Source organism: Eretmochelys imbricata, chromosome 19, assembly GCF_965152235.1.
Source record: "Eretmochelys imbricata isolate rEreImb1 chromosome 19, rEreImb1.hap1, whole genome shotgun sequence".
NCBI classification, from domain to species: domain Eukaryota; kingdom Metazoa; phylum Chordata; order Testudines; family Cheloniidae; genus Eretmochelys; species Eretmochelys imbricata.
Window position 1 is genome coordinate 9,659,249 of NC_135590.1, and position 25,306 is coordinate 9,684,554.

Below are 25,306 nucleotides of genomic sequence, written 5' to 3' on the forward strand. Positions count from 1 at the left end.
GGTGACAACTTTCCTATTACTAACCACTTCCCTCCTCTCCTTCCAGGGGCTGAGTGCACCTTCACCACGGCCACCGAGGACTGGCCCCTGCGCTGGGGCAAGGGGCAGAGAGCTGGTTTCCGGGGCTCCCTGTGAACAAGGAAGCTGGTGCCAGAGAGCCCCTCTTGCAGTCCTGTCTGGTTACAGGCTCCAGTTTCTGGGTGAAGAGCCACGTCTGTGTCCTGTGGCCCACGTGAGGGGCTGGCCTTAGAACAGTGTGGATTTGGGGTTCAGGGCTTTTGCGCTATGGTTCCCCTGAGGGGCCCCCCATTGCAGGTTGCCAGGCCCTGTCCCTGATAGCTGAGGTGCCAGAGCACGAGACCATGAGGCCTGTGTCTCCTGCAAGCAGCGCCTCCCCCCTGGGGCTGCTGAACCGGGGCCCGGAGTATCTCCGCAGGCAGATGGAGGTGGGGAGCGGGGGCCGCACCCCGAGTGCCGTGGAAAGGCTGGAAGCTGACAAAGCCAAGTATGTCAAAACCCAGCAAGTGATCAACAGCCGGCAGGAGCCGGTGCTGCGTAGCTGCCCCCCGCGGCCTTCCCCTCGCAGCAGGAGGCGCCTGACTCTCCACCACTGTCACGAGATCTGTCAGAGCTCAGAGCTGGGCCGAGAGAGCCCCAAGCAGAACGGCCCCAGGAAGCTGCTGCCTTCCCCCCAGTCCCCCGTGGCGCGCAGGGGCAGCAGCAAACGCCTGCTGAGGCCCGACTCGCTCATCATTTACCGGCAGAAACGGGACTGCACGGCCGTCAACAAGGAGAATGCCAAGGGCTCCGGCCTGGTCAGGCGGCTCTTCCAGGGGCCTCTGAGAGACAAACTGCCCGGCTCCCCCTCCTCCAGGGGCCTGGGCGACGGGCAGCAGGGGCCGGAGAGCGACGAGACCCCCATGGTGTGGGTGCCAGTGGAGAAGGAGGCTGCTAGAACGCAGAGCCCAGGGGGCGGCATCTTCAGCCCGAACGCGAGCCCCGTGGTGCAGCCTCCACGCGGCACCCAGACGCACCTGCCCAGCCCCCAGTCGGGGCCAGGCCCGAAGGAGGCCAAGAGGGAGCTGGGCCGAGGCTGCTCCCTGCCCCTCTCCGAGAAGGAGAGGTTTTTCAACTACTGCGGCTTGGACCGGGACCTGGTGGAGGTGCTGGGCAGGGAGAGGTTCGGTCCTGCTGGCTGGGACGCGGCCTCCTCCTTGCTCCTGGGGAGCGCGGGCTCGGCCGGCTCGGAGCTCAGCGGGCCGGCCCATTCCAGCGGCTGCGAAGCGGGGCCCGAGGCGGAGGAGCTGGGCGCACGGCTCTGCTCGACCGTCTCCATTATCGAGCGCAACGCCCGGGTGATCAAGTGGCTCTACGGCTGCCAGCGAGCCTGGACCACGGCCAGGGAGTCCACGGTCTGAGGGAAGGGCCCTGGCCGGCCTAGAGAGACCCCGTCCCGTCTCAAAGGCTGGGGGCAGGCGATCTCCACTCCAGCTCGGGGCCCAAGCCTGCCAGTCCGGCCTCCAGCGAAGGCCAGGGCAACCGCCCCCCGCTTGCTCTCAGCGTGGGCAGGAGGCGGCCTGGGGCATGAACCAGACAGATCGTTTGGCCCCTGGGTGAAACAGACGCTGGGGGGGAGATGTCCTGAGCTGGCTCCTCCCTCCTGGTCTGCTCTTGCCTTGTATGTGCAAGTACCCACAAGCACCTGTCTGCACTGGGGCTGCCAACTGGGGGACTGTAATGTAAATGTGGGGGGCCTCAGATGCTTCCAGCACCACATGGCCTAATCCTGCTGAGCGGGGAAGGGGGTGCGGGTGACATTCACCTCTGAGGGCCAGTGTGCTCAACAGAGACTTTCCTCTTTTGAATATTTTAAAAGGTGCCCGGGGGAGGCATTGTGCTGGGAGAGGGGGCTTGGAGCAGCTCCCCCTGGGCTGCCCCCCTGCTTCTGCTCCCTCTCGGTTGAGTCTCACCCCCCTCGAGCGTTTGTAGCAATGGGACTGGAAGGGGGAGACAAACTGGCCCTTTAAGCCTTTCTCTGCTGCTACGCTCTCGGCCTGGCCCCTTCACTGATGCAGCTGGCCCTGCAGTAGATGAGGTCGTAAGGGCAGAAATGGACCCTCTGGCTGCGTGGTCTCCTCCCTCGCTGAGGGATCTGGGAATGGCCGGAGGCGCTGGCGTGATGCTAGCAGGTTGGGGAGTGTTTAGGTGTGTGGCTGCACCATGAGAACAGGATCCAGCTGTAACTAACAGCAGTGTGGGCAGCCGTGAGACCTGGCTGTGCCAATCCTGGGAGCCCCCTCCCACCCCCCCAACGCTGCAAAACACCCCACCCACCCATGAGAAATTTTCATTTTGGCTGGATCTGAAAAGTTGAATAAAGCCGGCTGTGTTTTAAATCCTGCCATGTGTGATCTCTGCTCACCTGCGAGGGGCAAAGCCGGTGAGGATAGTCAGAGCTGCATCCTGTCTGTGTTTTCCTGCGCCCCCCCCAGGTACTCCAAGTGGGAGCAGAGCAGCAGAGTGAACTGAGGAGGGCTCTGAGCCATTGCCTCTCCTCTTCCCGCTAGAGCCGAGCAGAGGGGTAGACAGAGGGGAGGCGACTGGATGGCAGTGGGGCGTGCTGGGATCATGGCCATGCTCAGGTGGGGTACAGGGCATCACCAGTTCTCCCACCCCTCTCCCAGCGGCAGAGTTCAACATCATTCTGGAGAATCTGCTTCTCTGTGGCTGGTGGGCCAGTTTCCTCCTGGGGGCTGCGGGAAGATTCCAGCAGGCTCTGCCCTCCTGAGGCCCCTTCCCTCCCCCAATATCAGCTTTGCCTTCAGCAACTTCTGCTGGCCACCATCCCTAGCCTTGCTTCCTTGTCCCAGCCCCCGCAGGGCGGAGTTGAGCTCCCAGGAGCAGAATGATCCTTCCCAGCCTGTGCAGATTCCAGCCTGACGGGAACCTGCCTGAGTGCGCTCTGAGGGATGATTTACTCCTCCTTTCAGGAGCCCCGATTACCCCCGTGACCTGTGCCCTCCTCCTCCAGGTGCTCCAGAAGCTCTGCCGTGATTAATGGCTCCCTTTAATCTGCAGGGGAAGAGTCGTCAGGTTATCTCAGGGGAGTGCTGAACCAACCGACTCCTTTCGTGGCCTCTGCTCCCCCCCTCCCCACCTGGGCAGTGGCAGCTGCCTCTTGGGGTCACACCTTCTGCTTGACTTAAAACACAAACGGGGCTTCATGCCTCTAGCACTTTCCCAGCCAGCCCCACCACTGGCTCTAGCGGAAAGGCCTGTAACCGGCCTGGAGGAATGGCCAATGGGAGAGTGGTTCTCTCTGGTGGGCCATGGAAGGGGAGCTCCTTGGGTGTGGGAAGTTGAGGCAAGAGGGCTCTTTAACCGAGCAGTCCTCAGAGTGGAAAGAGGTGGAGACCCAAGATGGAGCCTCTGCCTCTAGGATGGTGGGTTGAAAGGAGCCCCTCTTATGATTGACTGAAAACTGGAACAGTCCAAAGCCTGTTCAGTGTCTTGGGTTATGAGTTTGTTGGGCCTCAGTCTGGCTCATAGCAGCCATAACATTGCCAGGGTGGGAGGCCAAGCACTCAACAGCCCTGGCCATCCACGCTTCTGTCTTTGCACTGTGCTTCCTGAACAGCTTGGCCTGTGACCCACTGTACGGGAGTACTGCCAACTCCTCGGTCCACAGGGCTCTATGCCTGTGGCATTGGGGCATAACAATGCCCCAGAGTCATAGCAATTAATCTTTGTATTGCTTGAGTTGTCCTTTCTTACAGCCAGGTGCCTCTGTTGCCTGGCATGCACTGTTAGCAAATAACACCTGGATTTCAGTATCTCACTAGTGTAGGGGGCCCTCTGAAGAGCTGGGGGCCCCACTATCCACCTTAAAAACTGTCTGGGACAGTCCCTGTCTATTCTAACACCTGTCTGCTTTGTGTTTGGGAGCTGCCTGGCAGCCCTGAATCTGAGATCTTCGAGCTAGCCACCGATCTCCTTCAGAAAGTTACATCCTCGCTGCTGCAGCCGAGAGGAGCAGATGATGCTTCAAGTTAATCAGCTGGAACTGCTGAACTCTTGGGCTTGTACCTGGCGTTCTACACGTTTACACTTAGTAAGGCCTCCTGGAAGCTGGGCTAGGTAGGTCTGACTGGGTGACCACAACGGTCCTTTCTGGCCTTACACTCTATGAATGAAAAGGAGGACTTGTGGCACCTTAGAGACTAACCAATTTATTTGAGCATAAGCTTTCATGAGCTACAGCTCACTTCACCTGATGCATTCCGTGGAAAGTGCAGAAGATCTTTTTATACACACAAAGCATGAAAAAATACCTCCCCCCACCCCACTCTCCTGCTGGTAATAGCTTATCTAAAGTGACCACTCTCCTTACAATGTGTATGATAATCAAGTTGGGCCATTTCCAGCACAAATCCAGGTTTTCTCTCCCCTCCCCCCCACACAAACCCACTTTCCTGTTGGTAATAGCTTATCTAAAGTGATCACTTTAGTGGCTAAGTCATTATGCAAGGTAACCTATTTCCCCTTGTGTTCCCCCCCCCCACCCCCAGCGTTCTTGTTAAACCCTGGATTTGTGCTGGAAATGGCCCACCTTGATTATCATACACATTGTAAGGAGAGTGGTCACTTTAGATAAGCTATTACCAGCAGGAGAGTGGGGTGGGGGGAGGTATTTCTTCATGCTCTGTGTGTATAAAAAGATCTTCTTCACTTTCCACAGTATGCATCCGATGAAGTGAGCTGTAGCTCACGAAAGCTTATGCTCAAATAAATTGGTTAGTCTCTAAGGTGCCACAAGTCCTCCTTTTCTTTTTGCGAATACAGACTAACACGGCTGCTACTCTGAACTCTATGAATGAAAACTGAAGAAGTTTGATCAGTTCTTTTCTCATGCTGTAGACTTACTGACACCTAGTGGCTGCTCTGGGAACAACAACCGAGTCAGGATGACTTTAATAAAAGTTTACCCCGTTGACGTTCTTTCTCTTTCGCAGAACTGGGGGAGGAGGGAGGTTGGGGGAGGCTTTATATTGTTAATGAGAAATTAATGACTGAGGGGTAGGGATGTAAAATTGGGCCAGGAGCTAAGGGCTAGGCTGCAGGATTCATGTGGAATCTATCCCCATTGGGCTGGTGCCAGGAGTGGGAGTTGAGAGGCCAGGCGAGGGGCTGGCTGGGCCCGTGCTCTGTAAGTGGAGATACGACAACACGGAGGGGGTGGAGGTGCTTTTGTAAAACCTCATTGGCCAGCTCCGATGCCAGGAGTTTGGGTGGGATCCCATATCCTCTGAACCTGAAATTGCAGGGGTGGGGCACTATTGGGATAGAGGATTCCCACCCTATCCCAGGACTAGCAAGAAGGTTAACAAGGCACCATGCTACGTTAAAGCCACTCCTGGTCCAGCCCTCAGAGATCCCAGCTCCTGCCTGGTCTTTATCCCTTTTTTTATGCATAGGCAAAACAGAAGTGAGAAAAATGAAGGCCGGAGAGGTTCTGATGGGCGAGGTGGCTTCCCTGAGCATATGATCTTCCTCGTGTGCTCTGTAAGCCTTGCTCTTTGTGTAGAAAGAAATACCTGCATCTCAGGGTCAGATGCAGATAGAGGCACTGCATGGGGCAGGGGGTGCAAGTGGGGGTCATGTCCCCCCCCAATTTCTGCCAGGTTTTATATACCCTGTCCTGAACCCTGCTGCATACCACCAGAACCTTTACATTGTGTGTCCCATCCCCCCCCTCTGCTGTCAACAGTTATGAATCATCTCTGGGTGCAGGGAAGGTGAACTCTTCCCCAGGAGGAGAAGGGTTTGGTTGGCCTGTGCACGATTGTAGAGATGGTTGAAAGGATGTCATGCGGTCCATGCAGGAACTGAATCTGTCTTAAATTTCTCTTGGTGGCCAACTCTCTGATGCCAGAGCAGAGACCGAGAGAACCCGGTGGGCGAGTGGCTCGCAGTCCATCGGCCCACTATGCTGGTCTCTCTCTTTCTTGGGTTCCCACATTGGAAAGTAGCTCAGGAGAGGGGGCTGCATGGGCCTGGTGAGGGGAGAGGGAACCTGCCCCTCTAGGTTATCCATTCTGAGCTGGGGGCGATGGACCTATCTCACTGCTAATCCCATCTGAGAGGGGTGGCTCTACACTGTCCTTAAACAGCCGCCATGGACTCCAAGGTTGTGTATCTACAGGCATGATGTAGGTCGTGCTCTGTGAATTACCTGGCCCTTGACCTGGTGAACGTTCTCCCTCTGCCAGGCTCCCAGGTAAGTCACTCTCAGGTCGGCTCGGGGCCAGTTTCCGCTGGAGCTTTAGTGCGTGCAGCAGCTTATCCCCCAGGGACTAAGCGGAGAATGCTAAACTCATCTCATTCGGACTCGGGGGGCGGATCCTCAGTGGGTGTAAATAACCATACTTCCATTGACATCACTAGTGCTATGCCAATCTCCACAAGATGAGGATCTGGCCCAGGTTGTCTGGTTGGCCAGGCTGTTTTTCCACTAGACTGCTCAGTAAAGCAAGGGGACATTTGGCCCTGTTGCTAAATGCTCCCCCTGGGGCTCAGCTACTCTGCAACCACACTAAGTAAAAATGTGAGGACCTTTCTGGTTGCAAAGGGGTGACTGTCCTTTGCAGTGCAGCCCTGAGCTTGACGCTGAGCGCCGTAGAGATGACACAAAGAAATAATCCCAGGCCGAGCAATGGCCTCGGATTGTGGAAAAGGGGGTTGAGGGAAGGGATCTTTACTTCAGACACTTCTACATATGATAAAGATCAGCTGAAACTCACTGCAAATGACACCATCAGTGTTAAACAGGCACAGCGGCAGGAAAACGGCAGGAGTCACTCATGTGCACGCTGCAAATGCCCCAGCCAGTCAAACTGCAGCCCCCATCCACGTGCGATGGTGGGTCTGAGTCCCAGAAACAGAGTTTCATGCAGGGAAGCTTGGCTGGGTCAGTTCCCTGGGGCTGGGCGATCCAGGCCTTACAAGGATCTGTGTGGATCAATAATTCACAAGCTTCAGGGCAGCACCACGAACACCTAATTCCAGAACTCCTCCTGCTGGAGGGTGAGTTCTTGGCACTCCTTAGCCAAAAAGTAACCCAGAGGCGCGAAGAACCTGCTCCTTCTTATCCAGGCTTTGGCCAAAGAAAGTGTAACCAGGGCAGCCAGGCTTTCAGACACGAGTTACGAAGGAAGCCACCATGGCCAAGATCTTTAAAGCGCCTAGTGATCTTTGGTTCTTCATTTTCAGGGTATCCAAATGGAGCCACCTTTAAAGAGGGTCTGGCTTTTCTGAGGTGGGTGCTCTGCTCTTTCAACAAACTGGGCCCCCTTAAGGTCTCCCAGGCTTGGCACCCACAGTCTCTGGTCACTTCTGAAAGCCTTAGCTTGCCAGGTATGGGAAATCCCAGTACACAGAACTGCAGCTCCTCAGGCTATGGGCTTCCACCACTCCAGCCATGCAAGGATCACAAAGCGCTCTAGGTCCATTAATTGCTCAGTCCATGGGCAGGATCAGCCCAGTCACCTCATGCCATGCCTGGGAGGTAGCAGATAGGCTCTTGCTCAGATTTCAGATATCGTGCAAAGAGATTACGGGACTTGCCCACAGTCACTCAATTCAAGTCAATAGCAGAACAGGGACAAGAACCTGGCAACCCAGGTCCCTGCTCTAACCGCTAGGCTGCGAGCAGGCTGTACAGTACGGGCAGGGAATGCTTAGCCCTGGGAGAGGCGTTACACACTGAAGTGGTCCCAGAATCTCTCCCCGACAGTGCAAACGGTACAGAACACAAGGGGGGAGCTCAATGGAGACCTCGCTCTGACAAGTGCTTCCCAGCAGTGGGGACCTCATCCATACCCTGCAAAGAGGCCAGAGCTGCACCAGGGTGATCCACGGGGGGTGTTTTCAGCTGTTTCAATGCTTTACCTACTTGAGTCTCCTGGGCCTGATGGGTGCTGGCTGGACCTCCCCTGTGTCCCCAAGATGCTACCCCGAGCCCTGCACTCCCAACCCAAGTGCCGCTGTTGGCCCAAGGCGAGGCGAGCAAGGCTCCAGGGCAGGCGAACCCTGCAGGTCCCTCCCTTCAGCCTCAGAGTGCTGGCTTCCCCGTGCCCAGCCACGTGCGCAGGCCCAGAGGGCGTCACTGTGAGCAAAGTCCATGGAGACCAAGGTCCCCGGGTGAACCACAGAACTTGGAGATGTGAGACGCTCTAGTCTCTCCACCCCAGGGCAGGCTGGGGAGAGGGAGAGGGTGTCAGACAAGGAACAGTCCAGCCCCTTAGCTCACAGGGACAGACTCTGGGGCGGAGGGGGTGGGATACTGCAGCCACGCTGTGGGTGTTCCAGGCTGACGGCGCTGCTGGGGGGTCCTTTGCAGTGACTGGAAGGGTTACAGTACCGGGTGTTCTCCTCCCGAGTGAGGGGCCCTGTGCTGAGGCTGATGGGAAAGGTCCTTCCGCTCTAGTTACTCTTGGGGGCATTTTTATTCCTTATCTCAGCCAGTTTTCTGACCAGGAAGCCCCACTTGAAGGCGCCCTCTTCTGGCTCCCGGAGGTCGCTGCCGTTGTTAGAATAGGAGGCCTTCTCTCCGGGGGGCTCCCCGGGCGCCCCGCTGAACTCGGCCGCTGGCTCGCTGATCTCCGGCGGGGCCGTCTTCTTGTCCAGCGCAGAGGCCTGCTGCCACTTGGCGGCAAAGACATCCCAGAACCCTGAAGTCGTCTTCTCTGCAGAGGGCGACTCTGCTGGCTTTGGTGCCAGGGGGCTGGAAGCAAGAGAGGGGGAGGTTAGGGGGTGGGGAGCATCTGAGCATAAAGATCCCAACACACACAGGAGAGACGGGAAGGGGGAGAGCATCAAGGAGAGAAAGAGAAGGAGATGAGCAGCAAGAGGGTGTCGGGCAGTATTGCAGCCTACAGGGAAGAGACTGAGCCTGTGTAGGAAAGGCACAGGCAGACAAAATGATCCAGGGAGGGGCAGAGACAGGATGCTGAGTCCTGGTGTCTGGCAGGCTGCTAGAGTGCAAGCGAGAGAGGCTGATTCGCACAGACGTGACTGTAATTTAATAAGAATCCCTGAGCCACAGGCTTCCCTTCAGCAGATGTTATTGAACCAGCCTTGTTGAGAAGGGCGTGGCTTCTCATGAAGGCGTGTGGGGGGGGGGGCGCTACCCAAACCCTAGCCCCCGTTCCCAGGCGCAGGGCCAGAACACAGGCACCAGCCCGGGTCTGGATTTTATAGACACAGCAGAAGCGATGTGGGCACTGGGGTGAACAAGCTGGCTGCAGGGCTCAAGGATCGCCATGCACACGTGACTGGGGGATGCTCTGAACGGGGGGCTTTGAACTCTCCTGGCTCAGGAGGATCTGCACTTTGTGCCCCAGGGTGTGGGACAGGGAACTTCTTATTGCAAAGCTGCTGGCTCTTGGGGCTGAGCCAAGGCTGCCCCGGCGGGAGGCTGGAACGGTCTCCACACAGGCAAAGGAGCCCATTGGAACTGGGTAACTTTTCTACAGTGTGACTGAGGCACCTGGTGGATCTCCAGCGCATTTCTTCTCTCTCCTCCTACGCCGGCTCCGGGGCCAGGAAATGCCTCTCGATCTAAACACTTTGCATCCAGCACTGGAACCATGGGGACAGATTTCCACATGGACATGACCAGGACAAGACAGCAGGGTGTGGTTCTCTTGCCTTCACCTGCGGCCATCTGAGTGGCCCGTGCATCATGTCCTCTGGCTAGTAGCAGCAGGGGCGGGAAGATAGCCGAGGGCGCTGTTGTTGGACACAGTTTTGGGTTCAGACTCAGCCATGGGGTAAGCAGGTGTAGCTCTCACTGATCTCAATGGGAGTGGGGTCCACATACAGCAGGGCTGAATTTAGTCATAAGCCCTCTCTGGAATCCAGGTTAATGACAACAGAGTTACTGGACTTGAGAGGATCCCTCGCCTGGCTGAGAGCTCAGGTGTACAGGGCCGTACACTCATCCTTGCTCTGGGGGGGCGAAATCCAGATACGCTTGTACCTCGCTGCCTGAAGTCTCACCCCAAGCCACCCCTCGTCCTGGTCCTCAGGCCTGTGGCAGACCCTCAGCCCTACCATAAGCTGGGCCATGACTAGCTGGGCACTGCCTAGAAGGACGGGATCCCGACGGGGACGCTACGATGCAGATGCAAGCGTCAGTCTTACTGGTCAGCACAGGGCTCGGGGGTCAGCAGCTTGTGCTCATCCTCCCTACTGAACAGAGACGACATGCTCCTCCAGCCTCTGGCGCCAGCCCCCTGGACCTGCAGAGCAGAGGGAGGGAACCACTGGTCAGTGAAGCTGCCCGGGTCCAGGCAGGAGTGGAGCTTGTGTGGTTCGGCCGAGCTCACATGGGTCCCTGGGAATGTCTACGGGCCCCAGAGCTTTGCTCCATGGGACTGACGCAGCAGGAATTTATTTCCTCCGCCTCCTCCTCCACCACACACAGACTAGCCTCACGGACGCACCCCACAAAGCGTCACCCTCCTCCTCTGTCACCCTCAGCATTATCCCCCCTCCTCCCAAAAGAGCAGTGACTGTCTCCATGCCAGCCACTCGTCCCAGGTTAGGCAGGGGCTGGACACCAGATTCAGAAGAGGGGTCTCTGCCCCGCTCAGCCCTTGCATGCCCACTGCCCCCTTGTTTTCCATGCCCCCCTTTGAGTGACCTCACTGGCCGTTGTGCGGGTGAGGAGTGGGTGAGGAACAGCTGGCAGAGACCCCTGGAGCCCAGAGGAGAGGGGGCGTTTGCCCTTTGTCTTTGTTAGCCTGGGTGTAGGCTCTTTGGAGCAGGAACCAGCCTTCTGGTCTGTATTTGTACAGCACCTGGCGCCAAGGGGGCCCGGGTCCAGGACTGGGCCACCTCGGTACTATAAGGACAGCACAGACATTATGACAGCAAATGACCAGGTTCCACGCTCACACTGCCTGTCCGCCACAACACTCAACCACCCCCTCCACCTGTTTATGGGCATCTGCCACCCACTGCAGCAAGAAGGCCTTTTGGTGCCGCGTGAGGTCTCGGCCCACGGGGAGTTCTGCCCACCAGGGTGGTAAAGGGGCGAAGGTTTGACCAGCTCGAGCAGGGCTGGCTGGAGACTGATCAGAGCCAGTGCGGCTGGGTCAGGGAGGGGAAGGCTGACTCTGGAGGGAAGATGCAGCCAGAGTAATGGGTGTCTGGATACAGCTGGGCACCCAGGGCCACACCACCGCACCTAATTTCTAGGGTGCTCGGTGCTCTGTGAGCACCTAAGGCTCTGATCCGACAGCAGACTGGGGGAAGCAGCCCCCATGCCAGGGTGTGATCAGGGCCTCCAGCAGACAGGCACAATGGCCCTGAGGGGGATGTGGGCAACCAAGTGACTTTTTTCCCCTCTTGCGGTTGTAGATCTGCAGTCCCTTTCCATTATCTGCGGCCTCTTTGCCTTAGGCCGGGCTCTGGACAGGTACTGGTGCTTTGCTGTCTACCTTTGGAGGGGGTCTGTTTCTTTAAGGACACGTGGAAGAAAGACCAGGCTACGGTCAAATCAAACGCACCTGTCTCTGCTAATTCACATTCATTACAGAAACCTGCAGCCGGGCGAGGCCTGGTATTAGGGCCAGGGGGCTTGCGGCCTCCTTATCATAGCCTGGTTTGATTCCCCTGCTCTCCCTCAACATGTTATTGTGCACTAAATCCCGCATCTGGCTTTCCCCTCGGAGCACTGCCCTCTCGGCCTGGCCACAGCTCCGTGGCCTTCTTCCCAGCGTGGAGCTCTCCGCTGTGAAATCCGAGCCAGATGAGGCCCAAGCTCTTTGTATCACACTGTGGTGAGGTGAGGTCCCTCCGAGAGCCCCCACGCCCAGCGTTTGGCCTTGCCTCCTTCCACTGCAGCAGGACCCGCCTGCCCCTTGTCTCTGCGGTGAGATCACCAGTGCGTGTTCCATAGCCCAAGCTCGCCTTCTGGATTTTTTTTTTTGGCAGTGAAGACAAAGCCCCTGTTACAGGCTGCATCAAGGCAACCGTGCTTGGCTGCCACAGATACGGTAGGGTTGCCAGCCCTCAAGGATTGGCCGGGAATCTCCCGGAATCGGCATCGATCTCCCGGTGGCTATTGAAAGCCATTCAGGAGATTTTAATGGGATATTTTAAGAAAATAACGTTACGTCAAGTTGGGGGGCCAAAAAAAAATCTCCCAGAATAGCTTCAGTCAGAGTTGGCAACCCTAAGATGCGGTGGCACCGAGGGGGGTGACAGAAAGCCAGGCGAATCTCCAGGGTAGATTGGAACCCACGGAAACTCCTGAAAACAATCCCAGTGAGCAGAAAATCCCCCCGGCCGGTTCGGCTTGGGTGTGGTGACTGGTGCCAGAGGTATGGTGCTAAGAGAGAGACGGCAGCTCTGGGACGCAGGTGGGTCGCCTAAGATGGGAGGCCTTACCCTTCGTGCCAGCTGGGAGATGGGGTTCGATCCCTCCTCCATCAGAACTGGGGCATCTGTGGTTTCCACCAGCTCGGGGTTATCCCTCTGAAACAAACTCACAGTATCAGCCATGGGGCAGCAGCGTGGGGAGAGGAGGGCCGTGTGAACAGCTGCAGGGGCAGCACCTGGAAAGACCGGCTGGCTCTGTCCCTGGGGGAGTGGAGTTAGCAACGGGATTTCTCACGCCCTTGACTCCCCTCACCCCATTCACTTTTTTCTCCTCCTCCTCTAGCTGCTGCCTCTGGTCTTGGTCTGGTCCATGCACTAACTATTCCCCGTGCAAGGAGCTTCCACCAGACTTCCTCAGTCGTTTGGCCCTAGTCCCAGCGGAGTCCCTTGTCCTTGTGTTTGACCCAGGCTCAGTGTTGTGGCATGTCCTGTCTATTCCCTACTGAACAGAAACTCCCTTCTGCGCTCCCCTTCTCCAGCGAATCAGGTCAAGCCCTCAAAGCAGGGAGGGATTAAAGAATTTGGGGGCCCTGCACACTATGAAAATGTGGGCTCCCCACCTGCCTTCACCTAGACAGTTCAGTTAGCTAGAGACTAGCTGTGGGCAAACGAGGCAGCTGCCGAGGGCTGCAGGGTCTGTCTAGGTGCTGGGCCAAACCTGAGTGCATGACGCTTGATCCTCCCCCACTTCTACCATAACCAATTTTTTGCCCAGTGGTTGGGGGCCTGCCTGAGATGGGGGCCTTGTGCAAGTGCACTGAGTTCACATTGGCTAATCTGGGCCTGCTTCAAACTACCTTATGTGACTAGATGGGAAGCGGAGAGTCTCATGTTATCACCTGACTCCAGGAGCTGGGGCTTTAAGGAAAACACCAAAATTTACACGATTTGGCCACACTGAAGATAAAGTGACCAGGCGAGGTCTCTCCATGCCCCATCTGCCATGCTACAAGAATCTTCTCTGCTCCGAGTTCAGTGACCCCTAGAAATGGGTTTCCCTCATTTCATAGCACTGACCAGCTCTGGAGTTGTACCCACCCCTTCACTCCAATCCCTCCACCCCGACTGGTCCTTCTCCCTGCCCTGTAACAAGCAGTGCTGAGTTCACGGGGCCAGGGCTGGGTTTGTATTTCTCTGCGCTGAAGGGCACGAACCCCATCGCTCTTGCCCCACCCCAAGACTCTCCAAAGTGCTCGGATCTGATTTTCCTTTCTGACTGGATGATTTGTCGGCGCCCAGAACACAGATCCCTGCCAAAAACCGGGGCAGGGCGGGCAAGCCAAGGAGAGCTGCTGAAGCGGCTGGCGGATGCCGGGGCACGAACACGGGGCACCAGAGAGTGCCTGGTTGCCACAGGCTGCAACAGCAGCAGCAGAGGGAGGAACAGCACAAGGAGAAACAGCAGCAGGTAGCGTGGTGACCACAGCACTAGGGGCCCCGGGGGCAGTTGTCCTGCCAGAGACTGGACGTGGCAGCAGCAATAGCTGGGTTCTGCACTGTGCCCCTCTGAGTCTGGGAATCAATGAATAAACCCCAACGTGGCTGGGGGGGGGCTTGTGCCAAAGGGATAGAGGGTGCGGAGCTGGGGCTAGGTGGGGATCCCAGGGGCTCAGGGTACCAGAGCGGGTGGAGCCGGGGGCTGGGTGGGGATCCCCAGGGCTCAGGGTACCAGAGTGGGTGGAGCCGGGGGCTGGGTGGGGATCCCCAGGGCCCAGGGTACCAGAGCGGGTGGAGACGGGGGCTGGGCGGGGATCCCCAGGGCCCAGGGTACCAGAGCGGGTGGAGCCGGGGGCTGGGTAGGATCCTGGGGGCGCAGGGTACCAGAGTGGGTGGAGCCGGGGGCTGGGCAGGGATCCCGAGGGCTCAGGGTACCAGAGTGGGTGGAGCCGGGGGCTGGGCGGGGATCCCCAGGGCTCAAGGTACCAGAGTGGGTGGAGCCAGGGGCTAGGCGGGGATCCCGAGGGCTCAGGGTACCAGAGTGGGTGGAGCCGGGGGCTGGGCGGGGATCCCCAGGGCCCAGGGTACCAGAGTGGGTGGAGACGGGGGCTGGGTGGGGATCCTGGGGGCTCAGGGTACCAGAGTGGGTGGAGCCAGGGGCTAGGCGGGGATCCCGAGGGCTCAGGGTACCAGAGTGGGTGGAGCCGGGGGCTGGGCAGGGATCCTGGGGGCTCAAGGTATCAGAGTGGGTGGAGACAGGGGGAGCCGGGGGCTGGGCGGGGATCCCCAGGGCCCAGGGTACCAGAGTGGGTGGAGACGGGGGCTGGGTGGTGATCCGGGGGGCGTAGGGTACCAGAGCATGAAGCCAGGGGCTGGGCGGGGACCCCGGGGGTGCAGGGAAGTAAAGCTGGGAACCCCTGGTACCTGCCCCCGTGGGCAGCGATAGAGACCCGAGGCCCCTGCCAGGGCCATCCCTACCTCATCCTGGAACTCCCCCTCCTGCCCCTCTCTGCCCAGACTCTGCAGCACTTTGGACTTGTAGACTTTCCAGAATCCCTGAGTCATGGTGGCAGCCGGGACGTTGGCCCTGAGTCCCAGGGCAGCCGCGCTCCTACAGCCGGTAGCAGGAGAGGCCCAGACAAGCAGGCTCCTTGTGGCTTAGGTGGTGTTGTCTGCCTGGTGCCTGGCAGCCTTTGGCTCAGCTCCTGTGCCCCGCATGCCTAGGGCTGGGGTGGGGTGCCATTGCACAGCTACACCCAGCTGCTTCGAGGGCTCTGCGGGGAATCGGGGACTTGACGGGATGCTGGAGAGTGCTGCAAACTCGCACCTGGTACAGGCGGGTGCCTGCTGGGATCTGGTGTCTTCATTAAAATTGCAGAGGCCTCCTATGTTCAGACCACAAAGAGGAACTCGATCCGGGTCTGACCCAGAATGCCAGTGGGCTCCTAGACATAGGGCCGGTGGGCCTGCGGGGAGTTCTATCCGCCTGATCCTGGAGGGGCTGTTCCCTGTCCTTCAGCTCCCCCCATATCTTGCCTCCAGGAAAAGATTCTCTCTAGCCCCTCATCCATCCCCTCTGTCTTGTTCCCAAAGGGGGCTCTCTCCTGGGCCACAGCTACCTTCTCCATCCCACTCCCTGAGTCTGTGCCTGGCCAGCCAGCATCTATGTCCCTTTGCAACAAAGGTCTGTCTCCTGCCTACTCTCTGTTCCCCTGCCCCTGCAGAGTCTTCCAGCTCCCAGGGTGAGGTGCTTGCATGGCCCCCACCCCCTCCCGGGTCCTGCAGACAGTCTCATCCCAGCTTGGCTGAGCTCTTGCGTTACACTTCATTGTTTGTGGCCTGTAACAGATCCCCCCTGAGAAGGGGCGCCTGGAACACAGTATCTCAGCAACCAGCTGAAAATAGCGTCCGGAAGCTAAATTATTCCTTAGGAGTCGCCAGCCCTGCAAACCCATCTCTTCTCATTCACATATTTAATTTCTGTTCAGGGACTGAAAGCTTTTTGGAGCTGGGTCTATGCAAATTGCAAACAAGGGAGGAGAACTTGAAGCTGGAGTAGAAACAGGGCAGCTAGCTACAGTCTACGAGGAAGGGGCTTTTTGCCTGCCACATATGAGATGAACGGACATGGAGGCAGATGGCCACTGGTGTTCTGGAGTGGCAAAACCCTGATGTCTGGTACGGGGGTGTCTTTTGTTCTGCCACCCTACCTGAGCTGCACTGTGTTAATGACAAGAGGCCTGTCTGCCATTGCTACGTGACTGTATGTATTATTGATTCCTAAGCAGAGAGGTAATGTGATCACAGGTGGCTAGCTGACTGACAGCTGCTTCTTTGTTGTGGATTGACAGGTGTATCTAACATGCACGACTCCATGTTTGCTGCCCTTCATGCCATTAAGACACCCACTTACAGTGGAGTTTAGTCATGCTGAGAACCTCCCCCGCTCAGTGCACCAGTGACTTCACCCAAAGTGGCAGCCATGCACCTCCCTGTTCCAAAGGTCACCCTCAGGTTAAAACCCCTTCACTGTGTTGTTTACCTTTTGACCCTCACTCTGCTTGGGCAGAGAGAGCAGAACAGGGTGGATCACCGGTTCTCTAGTCAGTATCAGATTCTCCCCTTGCAGGGGAAGGTTGCAGACACTGCAGGCGAATTTACACACCCCAATCAAATGCTATTACCTCAGAAAATCAAGACCCACAACCACATTTCTAGGTTTGTTATTTCCTGCCAAACGCTTTAAACACATCAGACAGGACCTGGTGATGGCACTTTAAGCTGCCATCCCACAAAAGCCTGCTTCTGATTTCATCGAAATGCAAAGCCAAAGTCAGACTCACTGAGTGTGTTTAGGTTTCAGAGTAGCAGCCGTGTTAGTCTGTATCTGCAAAAAAGAACTTTCTTTCTCTTCGGGCTTTCCAGATCATTCCCTGTAAGGGTGCAATACTGCAACTAACTGCACGTGTCTGTATCACTTTTCATTCAGCCAAGCTGCCTTAAAGAGTTTATTTATAGAGATCATTCATCCACCACTCAGGCATGCTCACCTCTGGGGTGGGAGGTTACAGCTGTTTATATACAGCAAGGGGCAGGGCCCAGTGTGGTTTCAAGCAGAAAGTGAAGTACATTAGAACATAAGAACGGCCATCCTGGGTGTGATATTATGAGTGTAATATAGTATCTCATGCATTCAATGAAGTGAGCTGTAGCTCACGAAAGCTTATGCTCAAATAAATTGGTTAGTCTCTAAGGTGCCACTAGTCCTCCTTTTCTTTTTGATAATATCTCATTGAAAGGTGACAGGGCCAGAAAGAGTTAATTAACTCACAGACTGACCTGACCCATGGCCAAACTTGAGAGACGTTAGGAAGATACCTAAAATGAATAGAGCTTTGAAATGCAAGCCTGTATTGTTAGAGATAGAAGGGTAGATGTTTGTTCAGGTCTTGTGATGTAAGCCAACAAGTCTTGTCTATAGCTTTGATTCAAAGATCAAAAGAAGTATTAGTATTTAGGAAGACACTTGAGGGAAATTGTATTATTGTCTATATGTCTCTTTGAAGGTTGTGTGTGTAACCTGTATCTGAACTGTTTAATGCATAAATTACCCTGTGCCAATTGCCATGATGTTTGGAAGAAGGAAAGTTAAGCCTATTGTTTTCTCAGGCCAAAAAGCTGCTGGAAATGTATAAAAACCTTGGGACACGATCCTTCTTCAGCTCAGATCTGCTTTGGGTTTCAAGAGGGGGAAACCTTAAGCCATAAGGATTGAGATCCCCAGTCACTGACTGGAGTCACCCTGAATATGGACATTGGACTATAACCTATGGACTATTTCTAAAAGGACTTTTGGCAACTACAAGCTCATCTCTGCCGTGTATCTGAACCTCAAGAATTGAACTCAGGACTGTCTGTATATTGATCTTTTAACCAACACTCTCTCTCTCTTTTCTTTTTTAATAAATTTTAGTTTAGTTAATAAGAATTGACTATAAGCGTGTATTTTGGGTAATATCTGAGTTATCATTTGGCCTGGGTCTGGGGCTTGGTCCTTTGGGGTCAGGAGAACCTTTTCTTTTATTTGATGAAATAAGATTTTCAGAATTTATCATTATGTTTGACGTGTATCTGGAGGGAGGCCTGAGGCTGGGTACTTTAAGGGAACTGCATTATTTGGACGTCTGAGTACCCAGGGAGGTGCTAGAGAAGCTGTTTTGGGCTGGCTGGGTAAATCTAAGTATTGGAATATCCACCAGCGTTTGGGGTTTGTCTGCCCCGTTTTGTTTGTTCACCCTAATTGAGTGACCTCAGCTGGCTCCCACGGGCAGCACCGTCAAACTGGGTCAGACCAAAGGTCCATCTAGCCCAGTATCCTGTCTTCTGACAGTGGCCAAGGCCAGGTGCTTCAGAGAGAATGAACAGAACAGGTCATCATGCCTCACGTGGACACCAACAAATACATAGCTGGAATTAGTCTGCCTCACCCGTGTATTAGTATTGTTAAAATAGGTATCAGAGTTATAAAAGTGTGCTTAGTGTTTAGACCTGGGTTAGTCAATTATTTTTGCCAAGGTCCACGTTTCTTGGTCAAGGTATAGTCAAGGTCCGGTCCGGGCTCCAGAGAAACATTTTTCACACCAAGTGTCACTGTTCAACGAACAATACAATTCTATGTTATATACCCTATTGCTTATATTTTTAGTGCATTAAATGAAAAATAAAATCAAACCACTGTATAACCTAAAAATAACCTCCAAGAAAGATGTAATAAATTACATCTGAGACTTTGAGAAAATACATAGAGAAAAAAGAAAAGGAGTACTTGTGGCACCTTAGAGACTAACCAATTTATTTGCATTTATTTAGTATGCATCCGATGAAGTGAGCTGTAGCTCACGAAAGCTTATGCTCAAATAAATTGGTTAGTCTCTAAGGTGCCACAAGTACTCCTTTTCTTTTTGCGAATACAGACTAACACGGCTGTTACTCTGAAACCTGTCATTATACATAGAGAAAATGTCAAATCGATGCAAACATTAGCATTAAAACACTTTCAGACAACTGTTTTAAGTTTTGAATGTGTTTTGTCAAATAAGACTATTGTAGGCATATATGTATATAGAGAGATAGAAAAACATATTTGAAACTTTCAAGCCTTTTGTGGTTTATTTAATAAGTATCAGAGTATGAAAGAAAATAACACTTAGTACACATGAACTCTTTATCTTTTATGATTCAAGTCTTTCCAATAACAAATACACATCCACTTACATGTATTAAAAAAAAAAGAATCATGAATAATTACTGTGAAATACCTGTTAAAACTGCAGTATCACTATTGAAAATGTAATTTTATACAGCAGTACAAATTTAAAATAAAATATGCGTGAATAATGTATGATTATACTGCTCGTCATCGGTGGGGAAAGTGATAGGTCCTCTGCTGGACAAGAGCCTTGAAGTCTGGAGTGAGTTCACTCAATGCAAGAGAAGGCAATTGCACAGATGATTATCAGTCAGAACAGAGCGATTACGGGATTTCATGTTGTTCGTTGTTGAGAATGCTGATTCACACACGTAGGTCGAGCCAAACATAGTCAAAATGTTAGACAATGCATCCGACGAAGTGGGGATTCACCCACGAAAGCTTATGCTCCAATACGTCTGTTAGTCTGTAAGGTGCCACAGGACTCTTTGCCGCTTTTTCCAAATGTTAAATGCCACCTACCTCAAGTGTGGAAAGTTTCAGCTGTAGTTTCAGCATGCTGCACCCTTAGCACTTCGTTGGCTTGTAAATCAGTAAACTCCTGCTTTAGTTTTGCTTTTTCAAACATCAGGAATGGATGCTTTTGCTTGATCAGACTAAGTGCCATTTGCTTGTACCACGAATGGATTCCTGACACGCAGGAAGATGTTGTGAATGCTTTCAGATTCTGGAACCCTCTGCAGGAAGTTTTGAAGAAGTCTGTCCAGAGATGATGCCACCCGAGTAACGTCTGCAGTGTCCCAGCAGCTCAGCAGGGTAGGGAAATGCAGCATCTCTCCAGGTTCCAAATCACTTTTGAAGAGACTCAGTTTGTTTTGAAATGAGGGGACACTACTGTGGAGATCCATTATGTTGTGATTTTACCCTTGTAGCTTTAAGTTGAAATCATTTAAGTGGCCTGTCAAATCAACAAGGAAGGCCAGAATGCTCATGCTTGCGGCATCCCTCAAAACCACATGTAACTCTTCTGCCTTTTTCCCTGGAATGTTATGTAGATATTCTTCCACATGAACTCGAATTTCCCACAGCCTTCTTAGTAGTTGCCCTCTGCTCAGCCAGCAGATGTCATTATGAACCAACAGGTCATCATAATTGGCAGATACTTCTGAAAGAAAGCTTTTGAACTGTCTTTGTTGCAGTGATGACTTGGACCGAAGGAAGTTGACAAGTTTAATCACCATTGACAATACAGTTGCATACTCATTGCTAAGCTTCGCTCAAAGTTCGGTTTGGTGAATTACACAGTGATAGCAAATCAAATTGGGGTTCAGATCTTGCAGGTGTTTCACAAGTCCTCTGCAAGTGCCCATCATGGCAGGAGCGCCATCTGTTGCAACTGACACAATCTGAGTTACGTCAAGACCTTCATTAGACAAAACAGTTTGAACAGAATTAAACAAATCTTTGCCTAGCGTGCAACAGTTATGCAGTATAAAGGTCAACAACTCCTCCCCAAAATTCTCTCCATCAAAAAAATGGGCATACAGTGCTAGGTGCGCTGTGTCCCTGATGATATGGGACACTTCAACGGCCACGGAAAATTTTCCCATTTGCTGTTTCATACACAATTGCTTGAAAAAGTCTTGTGCCATCAACTCAGCGTGCCTAATAGCTGTTGTGTCTGAGAGCGGCAGTTGTCTGAAGGCGTCAACAATGTCTTTCTTCTCTGCAAAAAAGGATTTCAGCTGTAGTAACCATGCACTGCTTAATAACGTCTGCATCTGCAAAAGGTTTTCTGTGTTTTGCCATTATCCACACCCACCGCAGTGATGCTCCAGTTGCCTTTTCCTAAGCACAAGTAGCCTTTGAAATAGTATCAGTGCTCAGGAAAAGGCAACTGAAGCATCACTTGCCTTCAATATGTATCCTTCAATGAAGCGATCTTGTCTGATCTTCATTGGGAGCCCAGTGGATATTTGTGGTCAAAATCGATGTGCTTCATTTCGTAGTGCCGTTTGAGGTGCCCACATTTAACAACAGCCACAGTCTCTGTACAAATTAAACATACTGGTCGACCCCTTGGACGTGGTGGTAAAACAAAACAATAAGCGTCGATCCACTTTGCTTCAAACGAACGGTTCTCGGTGTCAACTTTCCTTTTCTTTGCTGCCATGTGTAAACACAGGTGTGAAAAGGGCTGGAGGTGGGACGACCTTGGCTCACCTTTGCTCCTCCTGCAGTTCACCCCCCCACACACACAGGCCCGGGAGAGGGGCTGCAGGGAGGGAGAGGAGCAGGCCCAAGAGCCCTCCCCTTGTCGCAGGAGCGGAGGACAGGGAAGCGCGAATCTGCCGCAAGCCACCAAACTCTGTGCCTTCTCCTACCTGGAATGGGGCCTGCTGGGGCAGGGGGGCGAGCAGAGCCCGTTTCCCACAGCAGCCCTGATTGGCGGCCAAGGATAAAGCAGCCAATCAGAGGAGGCTTCCCCAAGAGAGGCGGGAAATATACCCCCGCCCCCAGCAGCTGAGGGGGAATTGTGGTCGCGACCCCGGGGAGCCATTTTGGATTTTGATGGGGGAGGGGGTCATTGCCGGGAGCCAAGGGGGGCGTGGCCCAGCCCCGCCCCCGCCTGCCCTGAGTTCTGCTCCCACCCTGGCCCTGTGCCTTTCCCGCATGCGCGCTAGGCTCGCTCCCCTGACAGGCGCGGGAGGGGGGGGTCGCTCTGTGATGAGGTCACAAGCCGGCGCCGGCCGGAAGCGGAAGTAGGGGAGGAAGCGGCGGCTCCGTTTTCTCTCCCAGCCGCGCCATGGCGCCGCGGAGCTCACGTCACACGGGCTCGCACAAGGCGCACTCCCTGGCCCGCCAGTGGAAAGCGAAGCGGCGGCGCCGGGACCTGGACCAGATCCACGGGGACCTGCGGCCGGACAACGCGGCCAGGCTGCTGCACCAGGAGCCGGACCCCGACATGCCCGGGAGCGCGCAGCACTACTGCCTGCACTGCGCGTGCGTGAGAGTGGGGGGGGGCATTGCGTGTGAGGGGGGGGGGGCGGCTGCGGCGTCCAAATGGCCCCTCCCGCCCCCCCGGTCTGTCTGCCCCTCCCGCTACCCGGGCTCGTGCTCCTGCCTCCGCGGGGGGAGCCCAACTGCCGTGGGGCCCCGGGGCTGCCCGTGGCCTGCGGGGTGTGAGGGGCGTGTTCCCAGGGCCCAGTCCCCTGGGCTAACCGGGAAGAGGCTCCCGGGCCTGCCTGCCTGCCTTCCCCCATGTTTGTACAGCGGGGCCCCGGGGCCGAATACTTAACTTCATCAGGCCCCTTTCCCCACCTTCTGATAGAAACAGTGATTGGTCAGTAATGACCTTTGGTATCCTGAGCCTTCAGCTCTGTCTTCGGTCTGAGCCTGCAAAGCCTCCTGTTTAGTTCTTAGCTTGACGCTTTCACGGAAAGGGCAGGATTGTTTTCAACTGCCTGAACGTCTTTCTTCTCTCCCGACAGGCGATACTTTGTCGATTTGAATAGCATGAAGGAACATTTCAAATCTAAAGTTCACAAAAGAAGGTAATGTAAATTCTGTTGTGAGGGCATATTTTTCTTAGAAGCCTGTTAGCATGAAGAAAAAAATCTGATTTATTTGGGGTTCTTATGAATAAGAAATCCCCCACTCCCTTTTCCTTTCAAAAAGTTACTTGAAAAATCTCTTTTCCCATCTCTTCTCCCCACCCCACCAGTCTTCATGGCTTCTTAAGTCTTCTAAAGATAGTGTAATTCCGCTAGTGGCTGAAAGTGTCCATTTAGTCACAGAACAGGTGGTGCAGCAATGATAGCTTTGCCACTGCTGTTTTTCAATCCCACTCTGAAATTTGAGTACCTGAGATTTAGTCTAGATGTACCTGGCAATGTCAAGTGCAGCTTTAACTGGTTTCAGTTTGTGGTAGTTTTTAAAGTGCTAGACTTACAGGGGGAACAATAAAGATCACAACCCATGTGCCTCTCTTGGGTTTCTTTTTTCTTTTTTAGACTGAAGCAGTTGAGTGAGGAGCCTTATACCCAGCAGGAGGCAGAGAGAGCAGCTGGGATGGGATCCTACATTCCTCCAAAGAAGATAGAAGTACAGACTCAACCGCTTGAGATGGAGGAATCCAGCTGAATAGGGAGGACCAGCAATTGTTCTCCGATCCATTAGAAAGCGCCCTTGTTTAAAGCCCCACTTCGTGGCAGCTTATTTTCTGAGTTCAACAAGTGTCTTTATAAACACTCCCCTTGCAACAAGGCATAAAAATTAACTCAGCTGTTCTCATTAATTCTTCAGCAAGGAGTAGAGCGCTGGCCAGTGGAGACCTTTGGACCCTCTTGGTTTGGCAGATATTGTGCGTTATGTTCTCATTGGCAACATGGACATACAGTGCAGCTAGAGGTCCAGAGAAAGGATGACCAGCGTCCTGGTGATACTGACCTGATTGTTACAGTCTTTTCTCTTTGTGTTAGTATTTTAAGCAGTGGATGCAGCTCTTGAGGAGTGTGACCTCTGTAATCATCCATCAAACTATTTTAATAAACAAGCTGGCAGCTGCTAAATGAGCCATAGAACATTCCTTGCCAGTTTGATCCTGATTGAGTTGTAGGGACTCAGTTTGGAAAATGAGCTGAGCTGAATTGTTAGCAAAAACATCCCTTTCACCATCCAGCTACCTGGACGGGGCTAATCCCACCAGCTTGATTGTTCATTATGACTGTTTGAATTTAATTGGTTGAAGTAGCCTATCCTTTCATTTGTGGGGCACCTAGATAAGAGGTCTGAGCAGCCTCCAGCTTGGTCACTGCTAAATTCACTGCTATATTTATTCTTAATATATTTCCTTTGGCAGATGTTCTAACATCTCAAACAATTTCCTTTCTGCCCTCTTCGAGTGTCTAGTTAACTCTTCCCTGGTATGGGAGGATGACTTACTAAGCTCCTTCCCTTCTCTTCTATCAAGAGGAGTCTGCTGAAAGACATCCCCAACCCAGCTGATCCCAACCTCATCACATTGTTAGGGATGGATACAAATTGCATATGAAACTGTTTAAAACCCACTGACAGTCATTTGATTGCAGGAGATCTCCTTCCAGCCAGGGAGCTGTTTTTGATGAGATCAATAACCTAAGAGGAGGGACATGCAGATTGTAGGCAGAGTCCACATTGACCCACTTTACAAGTAGGGGACTAATAAATTCAGCCCTGTTCCACCAGATGTAGGATACTACTGGTCGGCATGTGCCAATATGCTGCCACAGCATAGTGGGGTACTTGGCTTGAGCCCCTCAAACAGTGAGGCACTTTCTAGAAAACACATAGTCTGTGTTAGGATAATCTCTGGATCTGCAGGGTGGAATGTGGGGAATGCCACTATCTGCTGTAAGTCCCTGCAAAGCAAGTTCAGCTAATGCTGGGCACTGCAGTGCATCAGTGGAAATTAAACATCTTCACTTCACTTCTCTTCCCCTCCCCCCCCCCCCAAGGGTGGGGAGACCATCTCTCCCACCCCAGGCCTTTGTAATATTTTTCTCACCTGACCGTATATACTCTATTGGCCACATGGATGTGGGGTGGCAAAAGGATGAGACAAGCAGGTCACTTAATATAAAGGGATTTATTTGACAAACACCAAATGATTTCCTCTGTTCTCTCCTCCCCAGGTATAAAGGAGGGTGAGATAGATATCAAAATTTAGAAATGCCTTGTATTAACATCTAGCCTTCCCTGTTAGCAGCATAAACCTAGCAAGCAGGTCGCAGCTGTAGAAATGTTCAGAGAGGTGATGGGTGTGAAGATTAGCCTGATGCTGTCTGAGAAGGTGAAGTGTACCTGTCCCTGGTGGGTGGGAGGAGACATGTACTAATCTCTCCATGACAGTGTCCTCGCACAATTGCTGCAATTAAGTATTTAATGTCAGCCAGTCTGGACTTCTTGAAAAATCCCCCTTTCTAATCTGTACTTGAACAGCATGATTTAGGTCCCAGCCATCTCATTGTGCGCATTGTTATATAACAGCAATCGGCAATGACCTTGTTCCAGCTTGTTTTGCTATCCTATGATGCACCGCTCCTAGCTGAGCTGGGCGGGGGGAGATGATGATAAAAGGGCTCAGTCAACCATGTGTAACATCCTCTCTCGCTGTCAATGCAGCGCATTCCGCCTGTCATACCCCATCACATTGGTTTAGAGAGGGGGACACAA

General features: G+C 53.6%; 3 protein-coding genes across 3 annotated transcripts; 2 read left to right on the top strand and 1 right to left on the bottom strand.

Moving 5' to 3' along the window:
- Nucleotides 1-362: 362 nt before the first annotated feature.
- On the top strand, nt 363-1,418 carry FAM110D (family with sequence similarity 110 member D). The gene has a single exon (XM_077838079.1). The coding sequence runs from the start codon at nt 363-365 to the stop codon at nt 1,416-1,418; it is 1,056 nt and encodes a 351-aa protein (XP_077694205.1).
- A 7,063-nt stretch (nt 1,419-8,481) lies between these two features.
- Nucleotides 8,482-14,949, bottom strand: C19H1orf232 (chromosome 19 C1orf232 homolog). The gene is made up of 4 exons (XM_077838156.1): nt 14,863-14,949; nt 12,457-12,648; nt 10,204-10,301; nt 8,482-8,782 (listed from the first exon to the last, which is right to left on the bottom strand). Exons 1-4 carry the CDS (start codon nt 14,947-14,949, stop codon nt 8,482-8,484), a joined length of 678 nt encoding a protein of 225 aa, XP_077694282.1.
- A 6,888-nt stretch (nt 14,950-21,837) lies between these two features.
- Nucleotides 21,838-23,667, top strand: ZNF593 (zinc finger protein 593). The gene is made up of 3 exons (XM_077837913.1): nt 21,838-22,096; nt 22,585-22,647; nt 23,107-23,667. The coding sequence occupies exons 1-3, from the start codon at nt 21,900-21,902 to the stop codon at nt 23,234-23,236; spliced, it is 390 nt and encodes a 129-aa protein (XP_077694039.1). The 5' UTR covers nt 21,838-21,899; the 3' UTR covers nt 23,237-23,667.
- The last annotated feature ends 1,639 nt before the right edge of the window (nt 23,668-25,306 follow it).

What these genes read in the sequence shown, in the direction of transcription:
- FAM110D (XM_077838079.1), top strand. Translation starts at nt 363, where the DNA reads ATGAGGCCTGTGTCTCCTGCAAGCAGCGCCTCCCCCCTGGGGCTGCTG.
- C19H1orf232 (XM_077838156.1), bottom strand. Translation starts at nt 14,949, where the DNA reads ATGACTCAGGGATTCTGGAAAGTCTACAAGTCCAAAGTGCTGCAGAGT. An exon ending in AGGGGGAGTTCCAGGATGAG is followed by an intron (nt 12,649 to 14,862) that starts GTAGGGATGGCC and finishes CCACTCCCCCAG; the next exon opens with GGACAGAGCCAGCCGGTCTT. An exon ending in CCCGAGCCCTGTGCTGACCA is followed by an intron (nt 8,783 to 10,203) that starts GTAAGACTGACG and finishes TCTTGCTTCCAG; the next exon opens with CCCCCTGGCACCAAAGCCAG.
- ZNF593 (XM_077837913.1), top strand. Translation starts at nt 21,900, where the DNA reads ATGGCGCCGCGGAGCTCACGTCACACGGGCTCGCACAAGGCGCACTCC. An exon ending in CACTACTGCCTGCACTGCGC is followed by an intron (nt 22,097 to 22,584) that starts GTGCGTGAGAGT and finishes CTCTCCCGACAG; the next exon opens with GCGATACTTTGTCGATTTGA. An exon ending in TCTAAAGTTCACAAAAGAAG is followed by an intron (nt 22,648 to 23,106) that starts GTAATGTAAATT and finishes TTTCTTTTTTAG; the next exon opens with ACTGAAGCAGTTGAGTGAGG.